The 13,145-nt window shown below is 36.8% G+C and overlaps 2 protein-coding genes across 2 annotated transcripts in view; one reads left to right on the top strand and one right to left on the bottom strand.

Annotated features, from left to right (window-relative positions):
- GPR141 (G protein-coupled receptor 141) overlaps nt 1-3,738 on the top strand; it is a 36,477-nt gene extending 32,739 nt beyond the window's left edge. Inside the window, exon 2 of the mRNA XM_025873162.2 lies at nt 2,687-3,738. Coding sequence (XP_025728947.1) covers nt 2,701-3,606 — 906 coding nt within the window. The 5' untranslated portion in view covers nt 2,687-2,700 and the 3' untranslated portion in view covers nt 3,607-3,738. The remainder of the gene's footprint in view (nt 1-2,686) is intronic.
- LOC112825135 (large ribosomal subunit protein uL16-like) overlaps nt 1-13,145 on the bottom strand; it is a 66,954-nt gene that overhangs the window by 34,610 nt on the left and 19,199 nt on the right. The window contains exon 3 of the mRNA XM_073899081.1: nt 262-409. The gene's annotated coding sequence lies outside the window, so the exon portion shown is untranslated. The remainder of the gene's footprint in view (nt 1-261; nt 410-13,145) is intronic.

The raw sequence follows: 13,145 nt of genomic DNA on the forward strand, positions 1-13,145 counted from the left end.
TCATGATCTCAGGGTCATGATATTGAGCCCCTTATTGGCTCCATGCTGAGCGTGAAACCTGCTTAAGATTCTCTCTCTCTCCCCCTCTCCCCTTCTCCCTCTGCAGCTCCCCCCCCCCCCCCCCCCTGACCCCGTGTGTGCCCGTCCTCTTCTCTCCCTCAAAAAAAAAAAACAAACCCATGTTACTTCTGAACAGGGTTGTTAATTGCAGGTTGTCTGCTTTAGCTGGTTTAAGCAGAAGGCGTCTATAGTCTGTAATACCTTACAAAGTATCTTGGAATGTCTGGAACCAGGCTTGGTTGTTACAGAGAGACCATGGCAGTTTACAAGAAAGAGGATTTGAGACAGATGATATGCGACTGATGATACTTTCTTCTTTCAGAAGTCAGTCCAGATTCTAGTTCAATAGCTGGAGAAAATAATGGGCAGAACTTATGATGGCACATTCACCCCTGATTCAGATATAAACACAATATAACTGCATGTTTACTTGAAGGAACTACTTTTCAAAGGGAAAAATAAAAGACAAATAGAGATTACACATCACATAGAACAGATATAACATGAAGCAATCTTTTAAGTAGATCACATGGAAATCCTATTCCATGCCCACAAAAGCAGAGCTTCCCTGGGCTCATGTTATTATTATTATTTAAATTAGTTTTATTGAGAAATAAGTTATATGCAAGAAAATTCACCAATTTTAAGTGTGCAATTTGATAAGCTTTGACAAATCACTAGAATTGTAACCAACATGATATAAAACAGTCCATCCCTCCATAAATTCTGCCATACCCCTTTGAAGTCAATCCCTTCCCCTGCAATGTAGGCCCTGGGCTATACTGATCTTCTGTCTCATTAATTTTGATTTTCTAGAAAAAGGAATGATACAATATGTAGTCTTTTGTGGCTGGCATCTTTTATTTAGTACAATGTTTCTTAACTTTTAAAATTATCGCCCTTTTATAAAGAGCCTTTTTAGCCATTTGTTCCTTAATTGTTTCTCCCCTCCTTATGAAATTTTAATACCATAGATATACTCTATGCCTGTTTATGTACTTATGTATGTTTATGCTTTATACATAGAAAGTAAGGTTTTTTTCACACCTCAAGAATACACTTTTGAGAATATGATTTACATGTATGCAAGTATAATGCTTTTGTGATTCATCAGTGATTCATTTTTGTTGCCGGGTAATTTTGATTATATGAAGAGACATTCATGAGGTGAGTAAAACTAATTGCAAATGTGTTACAAAGGCACTAAGAGTATAATTCAACTACTGTTCTTCCTCAAATTTGATCCTCAGTTTCCCTGTTGTCAGTAAACAGATCTCTAATCACACAATTGTTCCAGATAGAAATCTAGGAGTGATTGAGATACTTTCTTTCCCTTTGTTTCCCCATATACAATCCATTAAATTCTATCAATTTCACCTCTAGATTCTTTCTTTTTTTTTTAAAGATTTTACTTATTAGATAGAGAGGGAGCATGAGAGGGGTGGTTGAGGGGGGCAGAGGAATAAGCAGACTCCCCACACTGAGCATGGAGCCCGATTTGGGGCTCGATCCCAAGGCGCTGAGATCATGACCCCAGCTGAATGAAATGAGATGCTCAGCCGAATGAGCCTCCCAGGTGCCCCACCTCTAGATTATTTCCTGAATCTGGTCTCAAGGGATCAGATTTTGCTACCAGAACATTCTAGACATGGAAGGATTTTTTAATCTTAAAAGAAATGGGAAGCCACTGAAGAGATTTAAATAAGACAATGAAAGGACTTGATCAGTGTAATTAAAAGATTACTAAATCTTTCACTTATAAACAATAAATTAGGACGTGGATAATGAGTTAGAAGGGACCAAGACTATTTAGGGAAAGGATCTTTCCAGAGGAAAAATGATAGTGGTTCTTTTATGCATTTGAGGGTGTGGGAATGGGAGAACTGGGTGATATGCTGCATTTTCAGTGGGGCCCATGAAAACTTAGCCAAGGTCTCACTGCTAGATGATAACAAAACTATGACAAGAAATTCACATATATACTCCTTTTGATTGTTGTTGCTTTGACTTAGCTAATTTTCTTTGGCCAAACTAATCAGTATCCTAAATGAATTATGTATCTTCTTAAATCTTTTGCTGATGAGTTCAAAGGAATTAGAGAATTAGAATCATACTTAAAGAAAACATTTTGTGTACTTAACACATGCACTCAACTTCCCTTCCATGTTGTAATTTTTTCCCCCACTGGCTGCTGCAGTACTAGTATCCATGAATCAGCTTCAGATGGTCTGCAATCTAGTTTTATGCAAACTTTTTTTTTAAAGAATTTATTTATTTATTTGAGGGAGAGAGCACCCTGGGACCATGACCTGAGCTGAAGGCAGTCCCACTCAGCCACCCAGGCGTCCCCATGCAAACTGTTTTGACTCTGTACACACAGGCACACACAGACGTCTTTGGGGGCCTCTTGATGAGGTCTTTAACCTATTAATGCTTCAGAATCAATGACTTACTATGTTTTCAGTCTCGAGTATACAGATATGCATATGACATAGTCTTTATTCTTAAGGTAAAGTTTACATCATATAAACAGATAAATGACAAAATCACATTGCTAGTGCTAAGGAGGAGAGAAGAACAAAGTTCTGCAAGTTTGTCAGTTATATTGGTGTTTCCTCTCTTCCAGGTGACTTCTGAAGTATGGCTCACCACAACATTTCTTCCTGCAGCCCTATATTGACACCCCATTTAACCAGGCTCTACTTCCTAGTACTCATTGGAGGGCTGGCAGGCATCATCTCCATTCTGTTCTTGCTGGTGAACATGAACACCCGATCTGTAACTACCACAGCAGTTGTTAACCTGGTGGTGGTCCACAGTGTTTTTCTGCTGACAGTGCCTTTTCGCTTGACATATCTCATCAAGCACACCTGGACATTTGGGTTGAGCTTCTGCAAATTTGTGAGTGCCATGCTACACATCCACATGTACCTCACATTCCTGTTCTACATGGTGATCCTGGTCATTCGGTACCTCATCTTCTTCAAGCGCAAGGACAAAGTAGAATTTTATAGGAAGTTCCATGCTGTGGCTGCCAGTACTGGCATGTGGCTGCTGGTGATTGTGATTGTGGTACCCGTGGTTGCTTCTCAGTATGGAACTCACCAGGTGTACGACGAGCAACACTGTTTTAAATTCCACAAAGAGCTTGATCGTCTATACGTGCGAGTCATCAACTATATGATAGTTACTACTGTCATAGCCACTGCAATGGTCCTCTTAGTCTTCCAGATCTTCATCATTATGTCAATGGTGCGGAAGCTACGCCCCTCCTTACTATCCCACCAGGAGTTCTGGGCCCAGCTGAAAAACCTATTTTTTATCGGAGTTATCCTTATTTGCTTCCTTCCCTACCACTTCTTTAGGATCTATTACTTGTACACGGTGGCACACTCACATGACTGTAACGACACTGTTGCATTTTATAATGAAATCTTCTTGAGTGTAACTGCAATTAGCTGCTTTGATTTGTTGCTCTTTGTTCTTGGAGGAAGCCGTTGTAAGCAAAAGATAATTGACCTATGGAATTGCCTCTTGTGCCGTTAGCCACAAACTACAGTATTCAAAATTCCTTTATACTGGGAGTAAAAATGGGTATAGAGAGGTAGGAAGGGTTATTTCATTACTTGATTAAAAGCATGCCTTAATGCGCCCAAATAAAAGGACTATAAAATGTCAGAGCATTCATTCCGGTCCTTATTTAATCCCTACCACCTCTAAATGATGCCTTTAGAAAGACTAGTGATGTTCAGTCCACCTGGAGTTATAATACTGCATTATTTTCCAATACAAAAGGTCTACTTGGCCCATCTGGGCACCATGGGCCTACTGGTTTCTGAGCTTCACCAGCTTATTTTAGTTTCATCAGTTTGAAACATGATCTTCTGTAGGCTTTGGATTGGATTCAACCCTCTAGTTCTTTTCATTTCACTTAACCTTAGGTAAATTAACCCTGGCAATGAATCAGCCCCAAAGACACAAACTCTATTGGCTAACCAGATAAGATATCCATTCAACTCCCACCCTGACAAATAGCAGATAAAGGGGGAGAACAGTAAGAAACTTTTCTAGATTATCATAACTTTCATGGGAAGTCACTTATCTAGAAATCAAGAGAAACAGAAGTCCTTGTGACCTTCTGCTATAACAAGGTTATCTAGATTTGTCCTTTGAAAGGTCAAGTTTAAGGACATGGGATCAACATCCTCAATAACTCCAAAAATCATTTAAAAGCTTACTAAACATATAAGGGTGAAACTCTAAGTTAAAGAATATTCCTGACCAATATGCTGCTAAGCATTAAAATGAGTTCCTGAGGGAAGTGATTACATTTTTCCCTTTCTGTTTTTTGAGAAAAATCTCTAGATGTCTTGGCCACAGTTAATTTAGATTTACCTTGGAAACAGAAAGTTACACTCTTTAGAGTTTCCTTCTCTCCTTAAGGTTATGAGTCTTTAAATAAACAAAAACAATATTCTTAAAAAAAGAACTTTTGAGAAATATATAGAAAAATTAATTTAGACTATGAGATTAGGCTGCTAAGTTGATACATAGGCTTGTGGGCTTTTTCCCTTCTTGCCCATATTTCTACTATTTCCCTCAAAGTTTCATAATTTTGAAACTTTCCAAGGAACTGATCCAGGTTCATATCTAATGCTTCAGAACTAAAGCAATTTATGATAGGAATAGAAGAATAGAATGAATTAAGGTAAAAATTTTTTTCCCAGCAAAATAAAGGATCAGAATTTAAAGACTTATTTTAAATTTGTTATACTCTATGGATCTACAAATTTACCAGATGAATAAGAAATATCCCTGTGAGTTCCTATAATCACTAAAATTACTGAGTCATAGAAGTTAATTTTGAGGAAGAAAAAGCAGCAACATGCTTCACAGACTTGTTTCCAAAATTTTCCTACTTTAAAATTTATGTTCTTGGGTGCCTGGGTGGCTCAGTCGTTAAAAGTCTGCCTTCAGCTCAGGTCATGATCCCAGGGTCCTGGGATTGAGTCCCACATCGGGCTCCCTGCTCAGCGGGAAGCCTGCTTCTCCCTCTCCCACTCCCCCTGTTTGTGTTCCTGCTCTCACTGTCTCTCTCTGTCAAATAAATAAATAAAATCTTTAAAAAAAATTTATGTTCTTTTTTAAGTTATATTTCCTTTATTTCTTGTCTTCTTTTCCCATTTTTTCTTAGTTTTTTTTCTTCTCATTTTGACTTATAACATTTGTAAATTTCTAAGACCCATAGAAGTTTTAAGAAAATTTGTTACATCCATAAATAAGAAAATAGTAAAATATAATAGAAATAGTATAGAATGATATAAATAGTAAAATATTAAAATTTCTAAACATTTATGGAAATTATATCAAATTTCTCTTCTTATATATCTGTGTCTTACTATCATACTATCTGTTAGCTTGTAAATTATATTACAATCTCTTCCAGATTTTAAATTTGTTGAGCTCAGGAGATTATGTTTTTCCCTGTATTATTATATTATAATAAAGGGCTTATTTCTTTGGATCTATAAGAAATATCATCCAACATACAGAGATGCAGTATTCCCTAGTATAAAATAACTTATTCATTAATATTTAGAATATAATCGGAAATTTTCAATTTGTCTGTTCATTGTCTCTAATTGCTATGAAAATGAATCTCATGCAGGAGTGGGGGCATCACTGGCCTCTCAGGCCATTTTTGGATATCAAAATTATAAGAGTGTACTACCGGCATTTTGTTGTTGGGGCCAGAGACTAGACATTTTGCCTTGCACACAACTCTCTGCATAGTAAATAATTATCAGGTCTTGCTGTATATTTGAATGTTCTTCCAGACATTTATGAAATGAAACATATGCTCATAATAATTAGTCAGGTTTTGTTTAGTTTTCATAAATACATAGTAATTTTTGGTACGGTTTTAATTTTCTGAATTTTCCAGAAATGTAGCTACCATGGATATGGAGGAAAGATTTTTTTTATTATGTTATGTTAATCACCATACATTACATCATCAGTTTTTGATGTAGTGTTCCATGATGCATTGTTTGCGTATAACACCCAGTGCTCCATGCAGAACATGCTCTCTTTAATACCCATTATCAGGCTAACCCATCCTTCCACCCCTCTCTCCTCCAGGACCCTCAGTTTGTTTTTCAGAGTCCATAGTCTCTCATGGTTCGTCTCCCTGGAGGAAAGATTTTATTCTGTTTTCCTCAGAACTTTACCAAGAGTTGCTCATTCCTTTGGAAAAGCACACTATCAATGTCAATACCATCTGTGGCATTAAAATACAACACAACACACCTGTAAGCAATATTTGTAGCAGTTGTATTCAGGTAGGATACTAGATATAGGTGCCAACATCTAGACTGCCTGATTTGTCTCCTTTTGTGATCATCTCTGAGCATTTACACATTAAAATATATTACTTTATTATAAGTAACTTTCTCCTTCATTATTCATTTATGTTACAGTTAGAACATTATATATATATATATATAATACTGTAGGAGGGTTATATTATCTGTAAATTTTATTTTAGAATGGTAAAAGTATTACCAAATATTTGGGATAAAAAGTAAGGTTTTGGGTCTGCAAGATTTGAGACCAACTGAGCTAGCACAGAATCACTTTATTTTTTTTTAAAAGATTTTATTGAATTATTTGACAAAGACAGACACAGCAAGAGAGGGAATACAAGCAGAGGGAGTGGGAGAGGGAGAAGCAGGCTTCCAGCGGAGCAGGGAGCCAGATTCAGGGCTTGATCCCAGGACCCTGGGGTCATGACCTGAGCTGAAGGCAGATGCTTAACAACTGAGCCACCCAGGCACCCCCAGAATCACTTTAAAGGGGAGATTTACCAATTATGACATTATGAACAGAAAAAATATTCCTATATTTTGGGAATACTTTTTTTTAGAGAGAGAGAGTGCATGCACACATGTGCACGTGTGTGAGCTGGGGGGGGAGGGGGAGAGGGAGGAAGAGAATCTCAAGCAGGCTCCATGCTGAGCATGGAGCCCCACGTGGGGCTCAATCTCATGACCCTGAGATCACAACCTGAGCCGAATGCTTAACTGACCGTGCCACCCAGGTACGCCTATTCTGGGAATACACAACCTCAGCTTGATTCAATTATAAATTATTTCTTTTGCTTCTGTAGTGATTAAAAGAGTAAACACAACTTTTAAGAAAATAAAACATGTGGGGTTTGTTTTTTTGATAAGACAAAGGCATTTCCCTGAGCCTCACAACTCTCAAATTGGCTCATGGTCAGTATCTACCAGATTTTAAACCCAGGGATAATGACATTTTTGGAGGCATAGAAAGAAAGATTGCTTCTGGCACCCATTAAGAAGCTTTCTACTCAGCCTTTGTTCATTTCTTAATTTTCCTCTGAAAGGTTCTTTGAGTTCATTTCTTCCTTAATCTGACATAAATTAGGGAGAAAGAAACTATTTTACCTGTAGGTGAAATGAGCTTTGTGTGGAATGATTCAAGAAGTGGTGAAAATCCCCAAATCCTCCTCTAATCCTCCTCAATGGGGCTGCCATTAAAACTGCATTCCTAGGTTAATAAAGCAGTTTTCGAAGGAGGGCACTGAGCTGAGATGTTCTCAGTCATCAGCTCTTGAGTGGGAAGTCAGTGAGGTCAAAGTGTGAAGTTGCCATTTCTTAGATTATGCAGATTTTGCCCACTTAATCTCTAATAAAATGAGGCACAGACCAAGGACTCTCACACTTACTGGGGGTGGGAAGAACAAAGAAACTCTCTTTGTGATAGGGGCTGATTACAGCAAATTGGAAATAGTCGGTGACAAAAACCCTATAGTAAAGGGACACAGTGATGGTGGATTTGCTTGGATAACGCTGAGAAAGCTCAGGACATAAAAAAGCATCCACAGATATCAGAAACTAGGCATTAGCTGAACCCTGAAAAAAACTTTGGCCATTGCATGGCTGAGCCTATTTCTGTAACAGAATGGGCATGCCAGGTATTTGACAAGACAGAACTAAGAAAAATGAGCAAGTTCTATTACCTGAAGGAGTAAATGTATTGTCTGAAACTTCCAGAGATTAGGACCTGGGCCCTAATATCAAAATGTACCAGATGGAGGCTTCAACCTGGGAAACACTGTAAAAGCCCAGTGGTCAGCACCAGGCACCACATTTTGGGTAGGATTACCAATGGTGGTGAGGATGGAAAAGGTGGGGATAGATGCTGAAACCGCTCAAAGTCTTATGCTTTAGGCTCAATCTCAGCCTTCAGATGGAGAGGAATCTGGACAACCAGCAGGAGCTATCAGGGAAGGACAGAAAACTACATCTGACAACAAGTAGCTGAGAGGAAGAGGGGCCTGAGTAAGCCTTGGCTAGGAGTTCTGAGCAAGCAAGGGACAGCAGGAAGATGCTGAGCTCTTAGAAAGCAGACAGGGCAACAAAGGCAGCCCTTAAGAAAGACAGTTTTGAATAGAAGATGAGAAGATGCTGGATATCATTGCTTTATTTGAATTTTGTCCTAGTATTTTGTCATTAACAGTGAGTGGTTTCTTGAAAAGCTGAAAGCTTTTCTTCTAAGATCAAGAACAAGGCAAAGATGTCCACTCTTATGACTTTTATTCAACATAGTATTATAAGTCTCAGCCAGAACAATTAGGTAAGACCAAAAAAAAAAAAAAGATAAAGGCATCCAAAGTAAAAAGAAAGAAGTAAAACTGTCTCTATTTGCAGATGACATATTATATATAGAAAACCCTAAAGACCACCAAAACACTATTATAATAAAGGAGTTTAATAAAGTTACAAGATACAAAATCAATATTCAAAAAATAGTTTCTATTTATTATCTAGATATCTATCTATTATCTACTTTCTAGGCATTTCTATCTACTAACAACAAGCTATCAGAAAAAGAAATTAAGAAAACGATCCCACTTACAATTGAAAAAGAATAAAATACTTCGGAATAAATTTAACCAAGAGGTAAAAGAGCTGTACAATGAAAATTCTAAGATCTTGATGAAAGAAATTGAAGAAGATGCATGGAAAGATATTCCATGCTCATGGATTGGAAGAATTATTATTGTTAAAATGTCCATACCACTAAAAGCAATCTACTGATTCAATGCAAGACCAAAATTCCAATGGCATTTGTCACAGAAATAGAAAAAAAAAAAAACACTAAAATTTGTATGGAACTATAAGATATTCCAAATAGCCAAAGCAATCTTGAGAAAGAACCAAGTTGGACGCATCACACTTCCTGATTTCAAACTATATTACAAAGCTAGAGTAATCAAAACAGTATAAGACTGGCATAAAAACAGACCCATAGATCAATGGAAAGAATAAAGAGCCCAAAAATAAACCAATGCATATATAGTCAATTACTTTATGACGAAGGAGCCAAGCATATAAAATAGGGAAAGGATAGTCTCCTCAATAAAAGGTTGGGAAAACTGGACCACCACATGCAAAAGAATGAAATGGGGCCCTTATCTTATGCCATGTGCAAAAATCAGCTTAAAATGGATTAAAGACTTAAATTTAAGATCTGAAACCATAAAACTCCTAGAAGAAAACACAGGGAGTAAGCTCCTTGACGCTAGTCTTGGCAATGATTTTTTTTGGATTTGACACCCAATGTAAAAGTAACAAACGCAATGAAGAAGTGGGAGGGGAGTACATCAAATTAAAAGGCATCCGTACATTGAAGGAAACCATCAACAAAATGAAATGACAACCTACCAAATGAAAGAAAATATTTGCAATCATATAGCCGATAGGGGTTAATATCCAAAATATATAAAGAATATACAATTCACTAGCAAAGAAAATCCCAAGCAATCTGATTAAAAATGGGCAAAGGAACTGAGTAGACATTTTTCCAATTAGGACTTACAAATGGCCAAAAGGTACATGAAATGATGCTCAAAGTCATTAATCATCAGGGAAATGTAAGCCAAAACCACAAAATGAGGTATTACTTCACACTGTTAGAATGATTATCACCAAAAAGACAAAAGATAACAAATGTTCATAACACTGTGGAAAAAAGAGAACCCATGCACAGTCTTGGTGGAATGTAAATTAGTACAGCCACTATGAAAAACAGTACAAAGTGTTAAAAATAGAACTATCATATGCCCCAGCAATCCAATTTCTGGGTATATATCCGAAGAAATTGAAAACAAGATCTCAAAGAGGTATCTGTACCCCCACCATGTTCATTGCAGCATTATTCACAATAGCCAAGATATGGAAACAACATAAGTGTCCATCAATGGATAAATGGATAAAGAAGATATATACAGTTGACCCTTGAACAACATGGGTTTGAGTTGAGTAGGTCCACTTATACACGGATTTTTTTTCAATAAATACAGTACAGTTCTGTAAACGTATTTTTTCTTCCTTATGATTTTCTTAACATTTTTTTCCTCTAGCTTATTTTTGTAGGCTAAAACATACAACACACAAAATATGTGTTAATTGACTTTTTATGTTATCGGTAAGGCTTCCAAGTCAATAGTAGTACATTAGTATTAAGTTTGGGGAGAGTCAAAAGTTATACATGCATTTTTGACTATGTGAGGGGTTAGTACCCCAATCCCTGCATTGTTCAAGGGTCAACTGTGTGTGTTTATGTATGTATGTATGATACCACATATGGTATGTAAAATCTAAAAAAAAAAAAAAAGTCAAAGTTATAGAAGCAGGGAGTAGAATGGTGGTTATCAGACCCTGGGATGGTGGGAAAATGGGGAGATGTTGGGTTAAAAGGTTCAAATGTATAGCTTTGTAGGATGAATAAGTTTAGAAATCTAATGTACAGGCACGATGACTATATTTAATTATGAACACTGGAAATATGCTAAAAGAGTAGCTTTCAAGTGCATTCCTTACAAATAATGGTAACTATGTGCGCAGATATGTTAATTAGCTCTACTGTAGTAATCATTCCACTATGAATATATGTATCATATCAGCATGTTATACACTTTAAATGCATTTAATTTTTATTTAAAAAAATCTTTTAATGAGGGAGTGGAGCATGCCACTCTTGATCTCAGTGTTGTAAGTTTGAGCCCCATGTTGGGTGTAGTGACCACTTAAAAAAAAAATCTTTGGGGCGCCTGGGTGGCTCAGTTAGTTAAGCAGCCAACTCTTGGTTTTGGCTCAGGTCATGATCTCAGGGTCGTGAGATTGAGCACTGAGCTGGGCTCCCCGGCTCAGTGAGGAGTCTGCTTCAGTATTCTCTTTCCCTCTGCCCCGCCCCCTCTCTAAAATAAATAAATCTTTTTAAAAATCTTTAAAAAATTAAAAATAAAAAAATCTTTTAATGATAGTATTAGCTTTTACCTTCCGTCATATTGAAAATATTATCAATACAAAAGTTTACAAAGGCAAAAAAAGGAAAGGCAAATGTTTTCTTTATTTTAACACTAGATGGCAGCCCAAAGTAACAAATTGTATCTACTTTTCAAAGCTTGTTACTTGAATTTTAAGCTTAATTTACTTAAAAACAGGAGGTGGGAGAGAAGAGAAAATGAAGTAAAAATAATAATTTTTTAGCATTTTCAGAACTCTGCACTAGATTCTCAGGTTTGGGGTTTTTTTTCTTAAAAAGATATTTCATAGCAACTTTGTTTTCTTGTGGTAAGTTGCCTGAGAAGATACTGTTAAAATATAGCTCTAGCTATAGGAGCAAAAATAATTCTGAAAGCAAGTAATTTTTGACTTAGCTCATATTTAGAGACTTTTGTACTTTAATAATAGTTTGTTGCAACTAATGTTTTGATTCCAAATTAAATTGATTCTTACAAATAATGAGTACACAACTGTTTTGTAGAGGATTGGGATTTCAGTGACCTGTTTTTGTTTTGTTTTGTTTTGAATGCCTGCCAATTTTTTTCCTTTTATTTTTATTTTTTTATTTAAATTCAATTAATTAACATATAGTGTATTGTTAGTTTCAGAGGTAGAGGTCAGTGATTCATCAGTCTTATATAACACCCAGTGCTCATCACATCACGTGCCCTCCTTGATGCCCATCACCCAGTTGCCCCATCCCCCCACTCCTCCCTCCTCCAGCAGCCCTCCGTTTGTTTCCTATCATTAAGAGTCTCTTATGATTCGTCCCCTCTCTGATTTTGTCTTGTTTTATTTTTCCCTCCCTTCCCCTATGATTCTGTTTTATTTCTTAAATTCCAAATTCCATGCTCATGGATCAGAAGAATAAACATTGTTAAAATGTTTATGCTACCCAGAGCAATCTATACCTTCAACGCCATCCCGATCAAAATTCCAATGACATTTTTCAAAGTGCTGGAACAAATAATCCTAAAATTTGTATGGAATCAGAAAAGACCCTGAATCACCAAGGAAATGTTGAAAAAGAAAAACAAAGCTGGGGGCACCACGCTGCCTGATTTCAAGCTATATTACAAAGCAGTGATGACCAAGACAGCATGGTACCGGCAAAAAAACAATGGAACAGAATAGAGAGCCCAGATATGGTCCCTCAACTCTATGGTCAAATAATCTTCAACAAAGCAGGAAAAAATATGCAATGGAAAAAAGACAGTCTCTTCAATAAATGGTGCTGGGAAGGTTGGACAGCTATATACAGAAGAATGAAACTCAACCATTCTCTAACACCACACACAAAGATAAACTCAAAATGGATGAAAGACCTCAATGTGAGACAGGAATCCATCAAAATCCTAGAGAACACAGGCAGTAACCTCTTTGACATCAGCCACAGCAACTTCTTTCAAGATACATCTCCAAAGGCTAGTGAAACAAAAGCGAAAATGAACTTTTGGGACTTCATCAAGATAAACAGCTTCTGCACAGCAAAGGAAACAGTCAACAAAACTAAGAGGCAACCCACAGAATGGGAGATTTTTGCAAATGACACTACAGATAAAGGGTTGGTATCCAAGATCTATAAAGAACTTCTCAAACTCAACACCCAAAAAAAACAAATAATCAAGTCAAAAAATGGGTAGAAGACATGAACAGACACTTTTCCAAAGAAGACATACGAATGGCTAACAGACACATGAAAAAAATGTT

The sequence above is a fragment of the Callorhinus ursinus genome, unplaced genomic scaffold (assembly GCF_003265705.2).
Source record: "Callorhinus ursinus isolate GAN/ISIS: 27379988/994484 unplaced genomic scaffold, GSC_fseal_2.0 scaffold12, whole genome shotgun sequence".
In the NCBI taxonomy this organism is placed as follows: Eukaryota; Metazoa; Chordata; class Mammalia; order Carnivora; family Otariidae; genus Callorhinus; species Callorhinus ursinus.